This window comes from Drosophila serrata, unplaced genomic scaffold, assembly GCF_035046125.1.
Source record: "Drosophila serrata isolate PLE 108 unplaced genomic scaffold, ASM3504612v1 contig_272, whole genome shotgun sequence".
In the NCBI taxonomy this organism is placed as follows: Eukaryota; Metazoa; Arthropoda; class Insecta; order Diptera; family Drosophilidae; genus Drosophila; species Drosophila serrata.
Window position 1 is genome coordinate 7,222,751 of NW_028257170.1, and position 19,351 is coordinate 7,242,101.

The 19,351-nt window shown below is 40.6% G+C and overlaps 2 protein-coding genes across 4 annotated transcripts; one reads left to right on the forward strand and one right to left on the reverse strand.

Annotated features, from left to right (window-relative positions):
- The first annotated feature begins 7,325 nt into the window (after positions 1-7,325).
- LanB2 (laminin subunit gamma-1) lies at positions 7,326-16,987 on the forward strand. 3 transcript variants are annotated; one of them, XM_020961021.2, is made up of 10 exons: positions 7,326-7,399; positions 9,932-10,327; positions 10,882-11,015; positions 11,077-11,204; positions 11,272-11,886; positions 12,303-12,714; positions 12,783-15,368; positions 15,429-15,765; positions 15,830-16,130; positions 16,195-16,987. In XM_020961021.2, exons 2-10 carry the CDS (start codon positions 10,127-10,129, stop codon positions 16,404-16,406), a joined length of 4,926 nt encoding a protein of 1,641 aa, XP_020816680.1. In that variant the 5' UTR covers positions 7,326-7,399; positions 9,932-10,126; the 3' UTR covers positions 16,407-16,987. The 3 variants fall into 3 exon arrangements, with proteins under 3 accessions (XP_020816680.1, XP_086689429.1, XP_086689430.1); XM_086833303.1 differs by lacking the exon at positions 7,326-7,399 and adding an exon at positions 7,490-8,075; XM_086833304.1 differs by lacking the exon at positions 7,326-7,399 and adding an exon at positions 8,865-9,282.
- Positions 16,933-18,769, reverse strand: Or67b (Odorant receptor 67b). Its single transcript, XM_020961020.2, has 10 exons — positions 18,633-18,769; positions 18,475-18,574; positions 18,281-18,419; positions 18,033-18,224; positions 17,866-17,970; positions 17,642-17,810; positions 17,487-17,592; positions 17,323-17,424; positions 17,111-17,266; positions 16,933-17,048 (listed from the first exon to the last, which is right to left on the reverse strand). The coding sequence occupies exons 1-10, from the start codon at positions 18,767-18,769 to the stop codon at positions 16,992-16,994; spliced, it is 1,263 nt and encodes a 420-aa protein (XP_020816679.2). The 3' UTR covers positions 16,933-16,991.
- Positions 18,770-19,351: the final 582 nt, after the last annotated feature.

The following is a 19,351-nucleotide window of genomic DNA, read 5'->3' on the forward strand; positions in this document are numbered from 1 at the left end:
TCAATAAAATTGTCTGTTTTTATACCTTTTTGAAGGGGCATATAATTTTAGTCAGCAGCTTTTAACAGCGTCAACAAACGCAGTATGTAGATTTGTTAGCGCTTTAAAAACGAACACAGAACAGCATAGCGAATTGAAATTAATTATTTCTTAGCTTAGTTATGAAGTTTGAAAACCACTGATTATTCAATAAAATTTCCTGTTTTTATACCTTTTGCAGGAACATATAATTTTAGTCAGCAGCTTTTAACAGCGTCAAAAAACGCAGTATGCAGATTTGTTAGCGCTTTAAAAACGAACACAGAACAGCTTTCCGAATTGAAATAAATTATTTTTTAGCTTAATTATGATGTTTGAAAAACACTGGTTATACCAAAAAATCTCCTGTTTTTATACCTTTTTGCAGAGTATTAGTATTTATCGGAAGCTTATAACACAATGAAGGAACCGTTTCCGACCTTATAAATTATATATATTCTTGATCAGCATGAACAGCTGAATCGATCTAGCTATGTCTGGTGGAAAAATAAATTTTTAAAATTTTTCCAAAATTTCAAAATTTTATAAAGGGTTACATCATTAAAATTGTCAAAATTTGATCAAAAATTGAATTTCTTATACTTCAAGACTAAGTATACAGTTTTGTTAGCGCTATAAAAACTAGCACAGAAACGCTTTCCGAATGGAAATAAATGCAATTTTGGCGTAATTATGATGTTGGAAAAACACTGATTATTCAAAAAAAATTGTCTGTTTTTATACCTTTTTGAAGGGGCATATAATTTTAGTCAGCAGCTTTTAACAGCGTCAACAAACGCAGTATGCAGATTTGTTAGCGCTTTAAAAACAAACACAGAACAGCTTTCCGAATTGAAATTAAGTATTTTTTAGCTTAATTATGAAGTTTGAAAAACACTGATTATTCAATAAAATTGTCTGTTTTTATACCTTTTTGAAGGGGCATATAATTTTAGTCAGCAGCTTTTAACAGCGTCAACAAACGCAGTATGTAGATTTGTTAGCGCTTTAAAAACGAACACAGTACAGCATAGCGAATTGAAATTAATTATTTCTTAGCTTAGTTATGAAGTTTGAAAACCACTGATTATTCAATAAAATTTCCTGTTTTTATACCTTTTTGAAGGGGCATATAATTTTAGTCAGCAGCTTTTAACAGCGTCAACAAACGCAGTATGCAGATTTGTTAGCGCTTTAAAAACAAACACAGAACAGCTTTCCGAATTGAAATTAAGTATTTTTAAGCTTAATTATGATGTTTGAAAAACACTGATTATACCAAAAAATCTCCTGTTTTTATACCTTCTTGCAGGGTATTAGTATTAATCGGAAGCTTATAACACAATGAAGGAACCGTATCCGACCTTAGAAATTATATATATTCTTGATCAGCATGAACAACTGAATCGATCTAGGTATGTCTGGTGGAAAAATGAATTTTTAAAATTTTTTCAAAATTTAAAAATTTTATAAGGGGTTACATCGTTAAAATTGTCAAAATTTGATCAAAAATTGAATTTCTTATACTTCAAAACTAAGTATACAGTTTTGTTAGTGCTATAAAAACTAGCACAGAAACGCTTTCCGAATTGAAATAAATGCAATTTTGGCGTTATTATGATGTTAGAAAAACACTGATTATTCAATAAAATTGCCTGTTTTTATACCTTTTTGCAGGGACATATAATTTTAGTCAGCAGCTTTTAACAGCGTCAACAAACGCAGTATGTAGATTTGTTAGCGCTTTAAAAACGAACACACAACAGCTTTCCAAATTGAAATTAATTATTTTTTAGCTTAGTTATGAAGTTTGAAAAACACTGAATATTCAATACAATTGCCTGTTTTTATACCTTTTTGCAGGGACATATAATTTTAGTCAGCAGCTTTTAACAGCGTCAACAAACGCAGTATGCAGATTTGTTAGCGCTTTAAAAACGATCACAGAAAAGCATTCCGAATTGAAATTAATTATTTTATAGCTTAGTTATGAAGTTTGAAAACCACTGATTATTCAATAAAATTGTCTGTTTTTATACCTTTTTGCAGGGACATATAATTTTAGTCAGCAGCTTTTAACAGCATCAAAAAAACGAGGAATGCAGATTTGTTAGCGCTTTAAAAACGAACACAGAACAGCTTTCCGAATTGAAATTAATTATTTTTTAGCTTAATTATGAAGTTTGAAAAACACTGATTATACCAAAAAATCTCCTGTTTTTATACCTTTTTGCAGGGTATTAGTATTAATCGGAAGCTTATAACACAATGAAGGAACCGTATCCGACCTTATAAATTATATATATTCTTGATCAGCATGAACAGCTGAATCGATCTAGGTATGTTTGGTGGAAAAATTAATTTTTAAAATTTTTGCAAAATTTAAAAATTTTATAAGGGGTTACATCGTTAAAATTGTCAAAATTTGATCAAAAATTGAATTTCTTATACTTCAAAACTAAGTATACAGTTTTGTTAGCGCTATAAAAACTAGCACAGAAACGCTTTCCGAATGGAAATAAATGCAATTTTGGCGTAATTATGATGTTGGAAAAACACTCATTATTCAAAAAAAGTGTCTGTTTTTATACCTTTTTGCAGCGACATATAATTTTAGTCAGCAGCTTTTAACAGCGTCAACAAACGCAGTAAGCAGATTTGTTAGCGCTTTAAAAACGAACACAGAACAGCTTTCCGAATTGAAATTAATTATTTTTTAGCTTAATTATGAAGTTTGAAAAACACTGATTATTCAATAAAATGTCCTGTTTTTATACCTTTTTGCAGGAACATATAATTTTAGTCAGCAGCTTTTAACAGCATCAACAAACGCAGTATGCAGATTTGTTAGCGCTTTAAAAACGAACACAGAACAGCTTTCCGAATTGAAATTAATTATTTTTAAGCTTAATTATGAAGTTTGAAAAACACTGATTATTCAATAAAATTTCCTGTTTTTATACCTTTTTGCAGGGACATATAATTTTAGTCAGCAGCTTTTAACAGCGTCAACAAACGCAGTATGTAGATTTGTTAGCGCTTTAAAAACGAACACACAACAGCTTACCGAATTGAAATTAATTATTTCTTAGCTTAGTTATGAAGTTTGAAAGACACTGAATATTCAATAAAATTGCCTGTTTTTATACCTTTTTGCAGGGACATATAATTTTAGTCAGCAGCTTTTAACAGCATCAACAAACGCAGTATGTAGATTTGTTAGCGCTTTAAAAACGAACACACAACAGCTTACCGAATTGAAATTAATTATTTCTTAGCTTAGTTATGAAGTTTGAAAAACACTGATTATTCAATAAAATGTCCTGTTTTTATACCTTTTTGCAGGAACATATAATTTTAGTCAGCAGCTTTTAACAGCATCAACAAACGCAGTATGCAGATTTGTTAGCGCTTTAAAAACGAACACAGAACAGCTTTCCGAATTGAAATTAATTATTTTTTAGCTTAATTATGAAGTTTGAAAACCACTGATTATTCAATAAAATTGTCTGTTTTTATACCTATTTGCAGGGACATATAATTTTAGTCAGCATCTTTTTACAGCATCAACAATCGCAGTATGCAGATTTGTTAGCGCTTTAAAAACGAACACAGAACAGCTTTCCGAATTGAAATTAATTATTTTTTAGCTTAATTATGAAGTTTGCAAAAAACACTGATTATTCAATAAAATGTCCTGTTTTTATACCTTTTTGCAGGAACATATAATTTTAGTCAGCAGCTTTTAACAGCATCAACAAACGCAGTATGCAGATTTGTTAGCGCTTTAAAAACGAACACAGAACAGCTTTCCGAATTGAAATTAATTATTTTTTAGCTTAATTATGAAGTTTGAAAACCACTGATTATTCAATAAAATTGTCTGTTTTTATACCTATTTGCAGGGACATATAATTTTAGTCAGCATCTTTTTACAGCATCAACAATCGCAGTATGCAGATTTGTTAGCGCTTTAAAAACGAACACAGAACAGCTTTCCGAATTGAAATTAATTATTTTTAGCTTAATTATGAAGTTTGAAAAACACTGATTATTCAATAAAATTGCCTGTTTTTATACCTTTTTGCAGGAACATATAATTTTAGTCAGCAGCTTTTAACAGCATCAACAAACGCAGTATGCAGATTTGTTAGCGCTTTAAAAACGATCACAGAAAAGCTTTCCGAATTGAAATTAATTATTTTTTAGCTTAGTTATGAAGTTTGAAAACCACTGATTATTCAATAAAATTGTCTGTTTTTATACCTTTTTGCAGGGACATATAATTTTAGTCAGCAGCTTTTAACAGCATCAAAAAACGAGGAATGCAGATTTGTTAGCACTTTAAAAACGAACACAGAACAGCTTTCCGAATTGAAATTAATTATTTTTTAGTTTAATTATGATGTTTGAAAAACACTGATTATACCAAAAAATCTCCTGTTTTTATACCTTTTTGCAGAGTATTAGTATTTATCGGAAGCTTATAACACAATGAAGGAACCGTTTCCGACCTTATAAATTATATATATTCTTGATCAGCATGAACAGCTGAATCGATCTAGCTATGTCTGGTGGAAAAATTAATTTTTAAAATTTTTGCAAAATTTAAAAATTTTATAAGGGGTTACATCATTAAAATTGTCAAAATTTGATCAAAAATTGAATTTCTTATACTTCAAAACTAAGTATACAGTTTTGTTAGCGCTATAAAAACTAGCACAGAAACGCTTTCCGAATGGAAATAAATGCAATTTTGGCATTATTATGATGTTAGAAAAACACTGATTATTCAAAAAAATTGTCTGTTTTTATACCTTTTTGCAGCGACATATAATTTTAGTCAGCAGCTTTTAACAGCGTCAACAAACGCAGTAAGCAGATTTGTTAGCGCTTTAAAAACGAACACAGAACAGCTTTCCGAATTGAAATTAATTATTTTTTAGCTTAATTATGAAGTTTGAAAAACACTGATTATTCAATAAAATGTCCTGTTTTTATACCTTTTTGCAGGAACATATAATTTTAGTCAGCAGCTTTTAACAGCATCAACAATCGCAGTATGCAGATTTGTTAGCGCTTTAAAAACGAACACAGAACAGCTTTCCGAATTGAAATTAATTATTTTTTAGCTTAATTATGAAGTTTGAAAACCACTGATTATTCAATAAAATTGTCTGTTTTTATACCTATTTGCAGGGACATATAATTTTAGTCAGCATCTTTTAACAGCATCAACAATCGCAGTATGCAGATTTGTTAGCGCTTTAAAAACGAACACAGAACAGCTTTCCGAATTGAAATTAATTATTTTTTAGCTTAATTATGAAGTTTGAAAAACACTGATTATTCAATAAAATTTCCTGTTTTTATACCTTTTTGCAGGAACATATAATTTTAGTCAGCAGCTTTTAACAGCATCAAAAAACGCAGTATGCAGATTTGTTAGCGCTTTAAAAACGAACACAGAACAGCTTTCCGAATGGGAATAAATGCAATTTTGGCGTAATTATGAAAAAACACTGATTATTTAATAAAATTGTTTAGAAATTTTTCAAAATTTAAAAATTTTATAAGGGGTTACATCGTAAAAATCGGTAAAATTTGATAAAAAAGAAACAGAATTTCTTATATGTTAAATCTCAGTATGCAGATTTAAGCTCATAAAAACTAATATAGGAAAGCTTTTCGAATTTAAATGAATTCATTTTTTTCTAAGTTATGAGTATTTGGGTATATCAAGGGTATATCAACTTCGGTTTCCCGAAACTAGTTTAATTGTTGTATTACGGAAAAACAAATAATACAAATTAAGTTTAAATAATAACTCTTGATCGTGTCAAGGCATCAGTTATCGTCGCTCTACTGCATTCTGTTTTCATATTACATAAAATGAGAAAAGCTGAGCTGAATAGAATAATAGAGGTTGAAAAATAATAAATATATTAAATATGACGCACAGGAAAACTAAAAAATTTCAATAAATCTGAAGATCTATCTGAAAAACAACGGTAGAAGTTCACTCTGTTCTGTTCATATGGTTATTAAAATAATTACCAAACAGAAAACTAATATAATCCAAAGGTTAAAAACCTGCTGTCGCATCCTAAAAATTATAATTTCCCGGCTGCAATCCACGAGCATAGAATTATATTTTCAATGAAACCGAAAGTGCGGCGACGACTGTCGTCCAATAACCTCGTTATCAGCTGGAAGCAGCGATAACCTGCTAACTCCAAAAACTACAAAGTAAGGCGGAAAGTGGAGCAGAGAGGCAGCTTCCGAGGCAGATCTAGACAGAATCTTGGAAGAGCTACGAAAAAAGAGCTCATCAAATATTTGCCAGACGAAAAATGAGCAATTAAACGGAATGCGGCAAATGAAATATGAGTTATTATGATATTTGGCGAGTCAATTAAACCGCCGTACTCTAGAGGGTATTAGCTGGAGTTCTCTGTCTATGGTCCAACTCCAGAGTACATATTTGTATCCCAACCAGAATCAGAGAGTGGCAGATACAAAGCCCTGGCGAGCTAGAGATACGCCAGTGGAGATTCGGCTGAGTTTCACTCAAAAAAGAATGAGAGGGTTTTTGGGAGCAGAGACGCAGCCATCGCACAGTGGCTTCAAATATATTTTTATCGAGTAAAAATTGTATCTTTTAAAGTAATTAAAATATCTTAAGAATGAATTGGTTTCAATTATTATTTGTTATGGTTTTCTATTTTATTTTAACCAAGAAAACGTGCAGTAAAATCGAGTTAAAACATTATTCTCCACTTAAATTAAAGTAACCTTCTTTAGATTTAGGTTTTGGATGAAGGTTACAAATATATCAGTGATGTATTTATGTAACAAATTCCTTAGAATTTCAATAATTTTTTTTTCTTATGCATTATTTTTCTATTATTTAAACAAAGTATCAAGCGCATGGATAAAAATATATGTTATACTTTACAGACCATAGCGAACCAAAAGATATCCTACTTTGAGAACATATTTTATAGATCTTTTAGATAGATAGATAGCTGATGATAGATAGTTAGATAGATAGATATATTGATGGATATGTAGATAGATAGATAGATAGATAGATAGATAGATAGATAGATAGATAGATAGATATATAGGTAGATAGATAGATTGAAAGATAGATAAATGGATAGATAAAGATCTTTTGGATTCGTAACTTATTAAATCAAAATCATAAAAAAATACTCTCTCGAAACACAAAAAGTATCTTTTGCTTGACTGTGCAACCAACAGATCGCGTCGGATCGGCTGGCTTCAAATTCCTCGAGAGTCTCGGAGTCTCGACTCGAGAGTCAGTTGAGCATTGGACGTCCTCGTTAGCGGTTGCCTGTGTCTGCGGAGCGGCGAAGTAAGTGGCCGCCACTCGAGTGTGGTGCAGTTTGCTGGAGTCTCGGTTGTCTCAAGTTGTCTCGGGCCTCGGTTGTCTCGGGTCACCTCTTTTTTTTCCTTTCAAAGAAGAAAATACCCCCGCAGATAAAAAGTATCTGGCCCGTGTGTTTACTGGCGAGGTTCTTCGCCTTCGCCTTCGCCAGCCCGATACAATTACAGAGTGCAGCGGGTAAAACGAGGCAGTCAGCATAAAAATACTGACTGAAACTTGTGCACTGCGGTGCAACAGCGAACCCGGAGACAGACCGTGCAAGTTGTCCTACAAATTTAGTGGAAAATATATATATAAATTTTGGAAAAGTGACCGAAAAGTGCACCATGTGTTGGCGGAGGTTGTGGCAGCGGAAAATGTATCTACCATATAAATAGCCGATAAATAAACGAAAATAACGCAGTTGCTGCGCCCTGTGTGCATCCGCGAGATACTCGCACAAAACGGAGTTCGTAAAAGTATCTGGCTATCTGCCTATCCAAGTATCTCAGTATCTGAGTATCTGAGTATCTTTGAGTGCGACTTCGAGTGCTTTCCTCCGTTTTCCGTTCTACCTGCTGCGGCCCGTGTCAGTGAGTGTATCTGAAGTGAGAAGAAGCAGTGGATAAAAACAAACGCTGCAATAAAGATACAAACCAAAAAGGTGCAAACAAAAACGCAGTTCATAGAGAAGACTCTCTGTGTATATAGAGTGCATAGTGTGTAGAGTATTGTGTCTGATATCAGGCTAAGCGACCCGCTAGTTCGTAGCCCCAAATTCTTATCGCCAAAGGAACTCGTGTTCGTGTTCATAGGCGCGTATCTCGCGGAACGGCTCAAGACCCAGCGCGAGAATCTCGAATCTGAATGGAGCGGATGTTCGTTATGTGTGTATAGTGTGTGTTTATGTACATATGCCTGTATGCCCGTAGTATCAGTGTGGCCTCCGCTGAACTCTCTCCGCAAAGGGTTCACCAATCAGCTCAGCCTGACAACAGAGCCGGGTCCCGATCTCTAGACTCCGATCCGAATCCAAATCCAAAATAAAGCCTCCGCTGATAAGCAACCGAAATAAGAAAAACGGGAAAGGAAGTAAATGAGATCCATTGATAAAAACATGCTTATAATAAGAACTTGCGTGTGAGTGAATATAAATATTACGAAACCTCGATCCCGGACTGTGATTTCGTGCCGAGCTGATATAGCTTTTGGAATAGAACGAGAACAGCAGCCTTATTTCCACGAATTTAAATTTGAATTCAGTTTGGGTATGACTTCAATGAATGGAATTCCAGAGGAGTTTGTCTTCTCAGACTCTATCTCCGATCCGCAGCAACGAAAACTGGAATTATCTGGAGAGGGAAGCCAGTTTCGTATGGTTTCCCGAGGATGTTTTTCAGCTGACGAGATGGAAATATCAAGTGACAGCTAACTCAAAATTGTTTTACAAAAATTTCTGATAGCTCTATACTTTGTCGAGATTTATAATGCATTCCTTAAGACTTATCTCTAAACATAGCACTGAAAACCGTCCGTTATTAGCTATTTTCAAAAGGCATTCCTTACTTAAGAAGTGATATCATCTTCCAGCTACTGCTCTTGCAAATATTTACTAATTAGTGTCTCTCAGCTCAGCTAAATTCCTAAAAAAAGAACGAGATTTCAGATCTTAAGACTAGTCACATCCTAAATGAATCCAACCTTGGCTAGATCTCACTGCAGCAAGTGAAAATGCAGCTATGTTCATATACTAGGACTTCCCAAGCCTCATTATTAATAGTAATAATTGCAGCAAGAGAAAAATGAGAACTAGCATAGCGGAGTAGATGAAATCATCGCATGGAATTACTTCAAGTTCCCGAATACACATTGTATGTATGTACATACACATTATACACATTATACACTTTCTGGCGGAGCTCATTTCCAGCGAGACTTTATTTATGTCTCTCTACTGGTTGTTTGAAATTTTCATTTGCAGTTTTTGCCTGCGAGTTTTCGTTTTGTTTACCCCAAAAAAATAAAAACCGAATGTACTCATTGCTTGAGCTGACCGGGGCCACTAAAGTTTATTTTTTGAGGCATTTGCCCGGCGAACTAATTAAAAATTGCTCTTCCTCTCCATCGCCCACAATGTGTGGCACACATGTTCTCGGGCATTGCTTTCAGACTCATGGATGTGATTCTAATCTGTTTCTGATTCACAAAAGAAAAGCAAACTAATATAGTGTAAAATGTGGTTACACTTTAGGGTTTATTATTCTTTATCTATAATTTCAATAAATGTCTTCTTAGGTTCAAAGTCTTTTCAGTTTAGCCACAAATCTACCTGAATAAGAAACATACGCTCCTTTAAAGAAGTTAACAAAATAGGTTAAAAATGTACAATTATAATTGAAGGCTCTTCTTTTACATATTTGGTTGATCATTCTGGTATCAGGATTGACCATTCAATCATCTTTCAGCATATAATATAGAATCTACCTCATCTGATGGTTATAAACTTACCGGTTCTTTCAGCATATGAAGTCGCTCAGGCACCACCAATAGGTAAGAATATCCGTAATGATTTGAACCAAGTCCGGACGACAACAACGACAACAACCCACCTAGAAGACCAACCACCACTCGGAGCACAGTTCCGCATCCCAGTGCCATTCACCTGTAGCCAGTAAGACCGTGTTCAGCGGACTCCAATCAACCAAAGCCGTAACCATGAAACGCAGCCGGTGGAGCCCCAGTGGCTCCTCCACGGCGCACCTGCTGCTCGCCGGCGTCCTGATCGCCAGCTGCACCTGGTCCACCCCTGTCCAAGGCGCCCAGAGGCAGCCCATTAACTCCGCCGGAGGCCACGAGCTGCGCGGCACCACCTTTATGCCGGCCCTGGAATGCTACGACCCGTATGGCAGACCGCAGGTAAGAAGGAGAAGGCGGAGCATTGCCGGAACCACTCATCACTCCGATTGTTTGTCCACAAACCAATTGAGACGAATTTAAATTAGCTTCAGCTTCGTTCAATTCAAGAGGCAGATACAAACTAATTGAGCAATAAAGCTACAGTTCGGGGAATAGGAAAAAATTAGCTGGAGTTGTGAGAACCATTCATTTACGGCTTGAGTGCTTGCCCATTACATTTTGTCAGCAAAATAAATAAGCAAATAAGTGTTGAAGATAAATAAACATTATATACTATATGGTTTTGTCGGTCTTTTTAAGATGAGTGTTATTTGATGACCAACTACAGCTCTCTGTTAAATTTACATTATTAGTTTGAATTCTTGTCCAGAAAAACATTTGAATAAATATGTTTTAGGATTCTATTTAAAGATAGTAGAAAAGAATCCTAGTATCTTATATAGAAAATCCTTTGAAATGTTATCGAAACTTATATTTATATAATTTTGGGAATGCATTTTAGTTTAATACTGTACTCTCTGAATCAAAATCTTAACAAATTACCCTTCCTATAGAAATGTCTGCCCGAGTTCATTAATGCTGCCTATCAACTGCAAATTGAGTCTACAAATACCTGTGGAGAGCAGCAGGATAATCATTTCTGCATACAAACCATGAATCAGAATCACAAAAACTGCGAGTTCTGCAAGTAAGTAGATCGAATTTAAACTAATGAAATCCCTTTCCAAAACATAATTTGCACTTTTCAGATACCAGGATCACAATCCCTCTTTCCTGACGGACTTGCACGATCCCCAGAACCCAACCTGGTGGCAGTCAGAGACCATGTTCGAGGGCATTCAGCATCCGAATTATGTGAATCTGACCATTCACCTAAGTGAGTAAATTTGACTATCAAGTATAAGCAATTAGTTAATATCAAAAAATTCCATTTTAAACGCAAGGAAAATCCTACGATATCACCTACGTGAGGATATTGTTCCGCTCACCACGTCCCGAGTCCTTTACGATCTACAAGAGGACCTCGGAGAACGGACCCTGGATACCGTACCAGTTCTACAGTGCCACTTGTCGGGACACCTACTTCCTGCCCGACTCCCGGGCCATTCGCAAGGGCGAGGGCGAGGCCCATGCTCTGTGTACCAGCGAGTACAGTGACATCTCCCCGCTGAGGGACGGCGAGATTGCCTTCTCCACGCTTGAGGGTCGTCCCAGTGGCATCAATTTCGAGCGCAGCTTGGAGCTGCAGGACTGGGTCACGGCCACCGATATCCGCATCACCCTGGACCGCCTGAATACCTTCGGTGACGAGCTCTTCGGCGATGCCCAGGTGCTCAAGTCCTACTTCTATGCCATCTCCGACATAGCCGTGGGAGCGCGCTGCAAGTGCAACGGTCATGCGAGCAAGTGCGTCGCCAGCACGGGAATGCACGGAGAGCGGACCCTGGTCTGCGAGTGCCGTCACAACACCGATGGACCCGACTGCGATCGCTGCCTGCCCCTCTACAACGACGTCAAGTGGAAGAGGGCCACCTCAACGGAAGTCAACGAGTGTAAAGGTAGGAGCAATGCAACATCCATCATCTGCGGGAAAACAGGTTGCCACAGTGGTACTTTATTTAGTTGGGATAATAATCACTTTATAAGTACAATGATCTAAACCGATTCGTACTCATTGGTGTCCACTGTACTCCCGTCCTTGTGTGGAGTTTCCTTATAAGGACAGACCACTTTGCCGTTAGCCAGCATTAGTTGAGCGGAAGATGACCATCGAATCAGTCATGTTTGTGCTTTTCATGCCCGCGGTCTTCTTTGTGGCATTGCCTTTGGCCTGTGTCCAGGCCTGGTCCAGTGACTACAGCCTCGAAACCAATCTCATAGGGCCAGGAGTGCCACTATGGTACCTCGTTAATTGTACATTAAGCCTTATGACATCCTAAGGATATTCTAATTAAATACTAACCCTCTTATAAAGCTTGCAACTGCAATGGCCTGGCGGACAAGTGCTTCTTCGATGCCCATCTCTTCAATCTGACGGGACATGGCGGTCACTGCCTGGACTGCCGGGAGAACCGAGATGGACCCAACTGTGAGCGCTGCAAGGAGAACTTCTACATGCGCGACGACGGCTATTGCATCAACTGTGGCTGCGATCCTGTGGGCTCCCGGTCGCTGCAGTGCAACAGCCACGGCAAGTGCCAGTGCAAGCCCGGTGTCACCGGCGACAAGTGCGATCGCTGCGACAACAACTACTACCAATTTGGACCCCATGGATGCCAGCCATGTGGCTGCGATGGCCGTGGATCCCACGAGAACACACCCGCCTGCGATGCTGAGAGCGGCATCTGTTACTGCAAGGAGAACGTCGAGGGCAGGCGTTGCAATGAGTAAGATATCTATCTATCCAGGATCACTCCATCGAACCTTCTCTAACCTTTAATCTTTCTCCAACTAGATGCAAGCCTGGCTTCTTCAACCTGGACAAGATCAATCGCTTTGGCTGCACTCCCTGCTTCTGCTATGGCCACACCTCCGAGTGCCAAACGGCGCCCGGGTACTCCATCGTCTCGGTTGCCTCCAACTTCAACAAGTTCAAGGAGCGCTGGACGGCCATCGATCTGAACCAGCGCGAGGTGGACATCAAGTACAACCAGTACAGCCGCAGCATTGGCACCACGGCCCAGGGCAACGAGCACGTGTACTTCCTGGCCCCGGATCGCTTCCTTGGGGATCAGAGGGCCTCCTACAATCGGGATCTGAAGTTCAAGCTGCAGTTGGTGGGCCAGGTGGCCAGCACCAGTGCCAGCGATGTGATCCTGGAGGGCGCCGGCAGCCGCATTTCGCTGCCGATCTTTGCGCAGGGCAACAGTATTCCGGATCAGGGCGTCAAGGAGTACACGTTCCGGCTGCACGAGCACCATGACTACCATTGGCAGCCCAGCCAGTCGGCTCGAGGCTTCCTCTCGATCCTGTCCAATCTGACGGCCATTAAGATCCGGGCCACCTACTCGGTGCAGGGTGAGGCCATTCTCGACGATGTGGAACTGCAGACGGCGCATCGCGGTGCTGCCGGTCATCCGGCCACCTGGATTGAGCAGTGCACCTGTCCGGAGGGCTACCTGGGCCAGTTCTGCGAGTCCTGTGCCCCCGGCTACAGGCATAGTCCCGCCCTCGGCGGTCCCTTCATGCCCTGCATCCCCTGCGACTGCCACGGTCACGCGGACATCTGTGACTCGGAGACGGGCAGATGCATCTGCCACCACAACACCCACGGAGACAACTGCGACCAGTGCGCCAAGGGCTTCTACGGCAATGCCCTGGGAGGAACTCCCAACGACTGCAAGCGCTGTCCCTGTCCCAACGATGGCGCCTGCCTGCAGATCAACGGCGACACTGTCATCTGCACCGAGTGCCCGGTAGGTTACTTTGGTTCCCGGTGCGAGCAGTGCAGCGATGGCTTCTTCGGCGATCCCACTGGACTCCTGGGCTCCGTGCAGACCTGCACGAGCTGCGACTGTAATGGTAACGTGGATCCCAATGCCGTTGGCAACTGCAACCGGACGACGGGCGAATGCCTCAAGTGTATCCACAACACGGCCGGCGAGCACTGCGACCAGTGTCTGCCCGGACACTTTGGAGATCCTCTGGCCCTGCCCCATGGACGTTGCGATCGCTGCAGCTGCTACGAGGCTGGCACGGAGCAGGACGAGCAGAGTATCACACGTTGCGACCAGGTTACAGGCCAATGCCAGTGCAAACCCAATGTGATCGGCAGGGATTGCGGTGAGTGCCAGCCGGGGTACTTCAACATCCGGTCCGGAAACGGATGTGAGAACTGCCTGTGCGATCCGGTGGGTAGCTACAACGCTACCTGTGACCGCTACACTGGCCAGTGCCATTGCCGTCCCGGCGTTGTGGGCCAGCGTTGTGACCAGTGCGCCAACTATTTCTACGGCTTCTCCGCCGAAGGCTGCCAGCCTTGTGAGTGCGATGAGAGCGGCTCCAAGGGCTTCCAGTGCGACCAGAACGGTCAGTGTCCGTGCAACGACAACGTCGAGGGACGCCGCTGCGACCGTTGCAAGGAGAACAAGTATGATCGTCATCGTGGTTGCATCGACTGCCCCGACTGCTACAACCTCGTGCAGGAAGCCGCTGATCTGCATCGCGCCAAGCTGGCCAATCTGAGCCAGACCCTCGACGAGATCGCCCGCACACCGGTGACCAACGACGAGGAGTTCGAGGCCAAGCTCAAGGCTGTCCAGGAGAAGGTGGCCGTGCTGGCCCAGGACGCAAGTGATAATTCAGGAGAAGGTGGCCAGACCTATGCCGAGGTGATCCACGACCTGCAAAAGAAGCTGGACAGCGTCCGGGAGCACCTGCAGAGTGCGGACAAGCTGCAGGATGAGGCCAATGCCGAGATCGAAAAGGCGCGCCAAAACTACACCATTCTCAACCAGATCACTGAGAACGCCAAGAAGGAGCTGCAGGATGCCCTCGATCTGCTCAACGACGAGGGAGCTCAGGCCCTGGCTCGTGCCAAGGAGAAGTCCGTGGAGTTTGGCCAGCAGTCGGAGCAAATCTCTGATATTTCCCGCGAGGCGCGTGCCCTGGCCGACAAGCTGGAGTCGGAGGCTCAGTTCGATCTGAAGAACGCCAAGGATGCCAAGGATGCGGTGGAGAAGGCCCATCAGCTGGCCAAGAGTGCCATCGATCTGCAGCAGAAGATAGCTGTTGAGCTGCGCTCCGAAGTCGGTCTGGAGCTGAGCCAGGTGAAGCAGCAGGTGGGCATTGTGGCCCAGACCTCCAAGGAGGCGCTGCGCAAGGCCAACGAGGTGTACGACAACGCCCTGACCCTGCTGAACGACGTGAACCGCCAGACGCAACCGGACATTGACATTAACCAGTTGAAGAGGGAAGCCGCGCAGGCTAACGAGCGGGCCGACGAGCTGCTCAAGCAGATCAACGAGCTCTCCAACAATAATGGCGAGATCTTTGCCGAATTCGAAACCGAGCGCGAACTCACGGAAACGCTGCTTAAGAGGTGAGTTTTCCCTGGATTAATCCTTTAAAAGTCTAGCTTACTTATTTATTACCCCAACAGAGCCGACCAACAACAACGGGAGGACATTGAGCTACTGGAGAGAGCCAAGGCTGCCCACGACAAGGCCACCAAGGCGGTGGAGCAGGGTGACAATACCCTCAAGGAGGCCAACAATACCTACAACAAGCTGGCCGGTTTCCAGTCCGAGGTTCAGCGCTCCTCAGAAACTGCCGCTCAGGCATTGCAGACCGTGCCCAACATCGAGATGGAAATCCAGAATGCGGAGAGCCTGATCGGACAGGCGGAGGATGCCCTGGCCGGAGCCAATAAGAATGCTAACGAGGCCAAGAAGAACGCCCAGGAGGCGCAGATGAAGTACGCCGAGCAGGCCTCAAAGGTGGGTTCCTAGTTCATATCTTTAAGATGTTTCTGAATCCTATAGAGACCTTATTTCTGAATAGGATGCCGAGCTTATCCGCCGCAGGGCCAACGAGACCAAGGTGGCGGCCAGAAACCTGCGTGATGAAGCCGATCAACTCAACCACCGGGTGAAGCTCACAGAAATGGACATCTTCAAGCTGGAGGAGAGCTCCACCAAGGACGACAACCTGGTGGACGATGCCAAGCGCAAGGTTGGAAGGGCCCGAGCCGATACAGAGGATGCACAGAAACAGATCGAGAAGGCCAATGACGAGTTGGCAGCCATCAAGGATGAGCTGGAGAACCTGAAGGATATCAACACAGGAGATTTGGATAAGTTGGGTAGGTTACAAAGAGTTGCCTTGATCTTTAAGCATCGGTTTCTTACTAATGACTAATCTCCCAGAAAACCGTCTGGCCACCGTCGAGGGTGAGATCAATCGCGTCAATCTGACGGGACGCATCGAAAAGTACCGGGATCAGCGTACTATCCAGAAGAACCTGATCGACAAGTACGATGCAGAGCTGAAGGAGCTCTCCAACGAGGTAAACAATATTGGTATCATTTCCAAGTCCCTGCCGGACAATTGCTTCAGTCGCAATCGCCTGGAACCTTAGGGATCCCGAAGCGAAAGCGGAAGCGGAAGCAGAGCCACTACCAATAACAACTACTTCAATTAACACTAAGTACGAGAAAGAGAACGAGAACGAGACGAACAAATCAGATTTATGATAGCACGTAGCCGTTGAATGAAATTATGTAATTTTAGTGCCTTAGCCGAAATATTCTGTTTAGTGACAAGACAAGGTTCCCCCCGAAAGAAAGAAAACTTAAAAACCCGAGCAACGTTATCATTGTTCGCCTACAGAAGAATGCCATATAAATGATACTATAAAGATTCAACTGCCAACTGAGATTTTCCAGTTAGTTTTCAAGCCACCAGCCATGGACTGTATTATATGTTAAAGAGCCACGACGACACCTTGTACTCCAATGTAATCCGATGAACCAATCGCATATCTCTGTATCTATCTCTGCCATAGCTCCACCTGAAATCTATTCTATACTTTTATACTTTAACATATTTGTCATCTACGTTTAATGTGCCAATTACAATTACCATGTATCTTTGTGTGTAAGTCGCTTAAAGAGTTTCCCTTCAAAATATAACTTTTCCAACGTTGTCATTTTGTAAAAACCACCTATTTGTTGTTCATGTTTCGCAGCAGCAAAAAGAAATTGGCGCTCAGCCGAAATACCTATTATTACAAAGGGGAAAAGTTACTGGTATTATATATATAAATTTATTTAAATGCATTACCTGAACCAAGAATTTGTGGGAGAGATTGGTAAAACCCCCAACGCTGAGAACAAAGGTTTTGCGGGTGAAGAGCAGCATCATTTTGATCATGAACTTGAATTCCTTGGACTCATTATACCAATTACAATTGTACCAGTCTTGGAAAAGTAGTTCGCTCTGAGGATATCCAAAATCTTTAGAAGGAAAATCAATCAGAAGAGGTAACAACTCACCTGGGTTTCCACCTTTTGGGCACTGAGATTGTACAAGCTGATCTCCAGAGTAATGGTCACAAAGTAAACCATAATCATGCCCATCCATACCCAGCCCACTTCCTGAAAATTCAAATATAATATACATAGATCCTTAAAACTAAAGAATTAATAACTAAACCCACCAAAACTGTGCTAATCTTGTAGAGCAGCATGCAGATCAATATGCTACTGACAGAGCACTGAACCAGGATGATATACTTGAAGACATTTTCCACTTGGTTATGGTGACTGAAGGAGAAGAGATTAAACATCTTTCCCTTAGCTTACATAAACATACCTTTTTATACGAGAAAATAACCTCACACAGCAACGAAGGTACTTAACTCTTTGATCCCTAGGAACCAACACATCCGAGGTGGAATTCTGAACCAGGAAACGCAAAACCTTAATAAGACCTGACTCATACCTAGTGAGAACCACAAAGAGGCTGTTGAAACCAAAGACAGCTAAGAGGAAAAATCATGTATAAAATGAAAAGATTTTATTGGTTTAAGAACATACCAAAAAAGCACCAAAGTGGACCCGATTGTAACAGAAAAAAGCGAATTACATAAGAGGGAAACTGATACTTTCCCAGCTGAACATAGGGAACGATGGCAGGATAAGCTTTAAATAGTTAAGTCCTTTAAAAATAAGTAAAACTATATGTTATTTCTTGAAGGACTTACTTAGAGTCATTTCACAGGTATCCTTGACAATATAGCAGTCAAAGATATATTGAAAGTAGGGTCGTAAGGTGTAGTAAAGCACAGGCATAGTGACGATCTTGAAAAAGAACATCACCTGCCGATCAATAATCACCCAGTTGTTGAGCAATATAAGGCGTAATGACTTTAGTAGATCCTGTTTTTTCGGCAAATCTAAGATAAATAACTATTAAAACCGAAGGAGAAATATAACAAAATAAATTCCTTACCCAAATCAAAGATTCCCAGGGATTTTAAAACTTCTCCTGCCTCCGTGGAGTACACCAACTGGGAACAGGAATCCACAAAGCTCTGAAAGTGAAACATTTTGACCACACCAACGCTCAGTTGAAAGGTAAGTAGCACGGCCTAATGAGAGAAAACGGATAATGATTTATAATAATATTAATAAACCAAAACAAACCTCTACATAGGTCTCAAAGGAAACGTGGTAATTCTCCATGATGAAAGCCACGAGACTGTAGATGATGCTCAGGTTGACTATCACCACTACAATACGGGTTCTATATAAAAATAAAAGTAATCAAGAAACCCGACCAAGAATAAATACAACTATCTCACAATTTGCAGTATTTGGAGCTGCGCTTTCGTGGCGCTATATTAACCCCCAACGCATAGGCACTGTATTCCACCCACTGAAGGCCCAATTTGGGCAGCTTGTCGATCTGTTCCAGCTCCTGATCTAGTAGGTCCTGCATTCCTTAAGGATGTTTTTAATACTGCTTGTAGAGACACCGATGTCCACACACTTTTATGGCATTCGCAATGGCTTTTCGGGTCTCAATTAGTTGCTCCCAAATTATACGGTTAACATGAAATAATTTGCTATAAGTTGTGGTTATTGTGCAACTCAATAGGGACACAAATAATTATCGAAATTGGAGGGGCGTGTCTTTAAACCATTAAAAATTTAGAGCTCATCGAAGGAGCACAATGCCTAAGACCTAAAGGAGCCTCCTAATCATTAAATTAAAGACGAACTTCATAGGAAAGAGTGTAGGGACAAACACAAGAATATTAAAGACACGGCATTATATATACACATATATTTAAAAATATATATTTACAAATATGTTATATTTGAGGCAAAATATGTCTCTTTTAATACAAGTCCGAAAACTTGACCACACACAACCACCTCGATGCAAATTTTGGTAAGTTTGATTTGGTTTATACTAAGTAATCGATTTAAAACGTATATACGTCTACATTTTATTTTAAATAAAATTTTCAATCAATTTCAATTAGGGGAAGAAACTTAGGTGCCTTCTATACACTTT

Coding starts and splice junctions, on each gene's coding strand:
- LanB2 (XM_020961021.2), top strand. CDS start 10,127: ATGAAACGCAGCCGGTGGAGCCCCAGTGGCTCCTCCACGGCGCACCTG. Junction 11,205..11,271: donor GAATCTGACCATTCACCTAA/GTGAGTAAATTT, acceptor TTTAAACGCAAG/GAAAATCCTACGATATCACC. Junction 16,131..16,194: donor AGGAGATTTGGATAAGTTGG/GTAGGTTACAAA, acceptor CTAATCTCCCAG/AAAACCGTCTGGCCACCGTC.
- Or67b (XM_020961020.2), bottom strand. CDS start 18,769: ATGCAGGACCTACTAGATCAGGAGCTGGAACAGATCGACAAGCTGCCC. Junction 18,575..18,632: donor AGCTCCAAATACTGCAAATT/GTGAGATAGTTG, acceptor ATTTTTATATAG/AACCCGTATTGTAGTGGTGA. Junction 17,049..17,110: donor CCCACAAATTCTTGGTTCAG/GTAATGCATTTA, acceptor TTGTAATAATAG/GTATTTCGGCTGAGCGCCAA.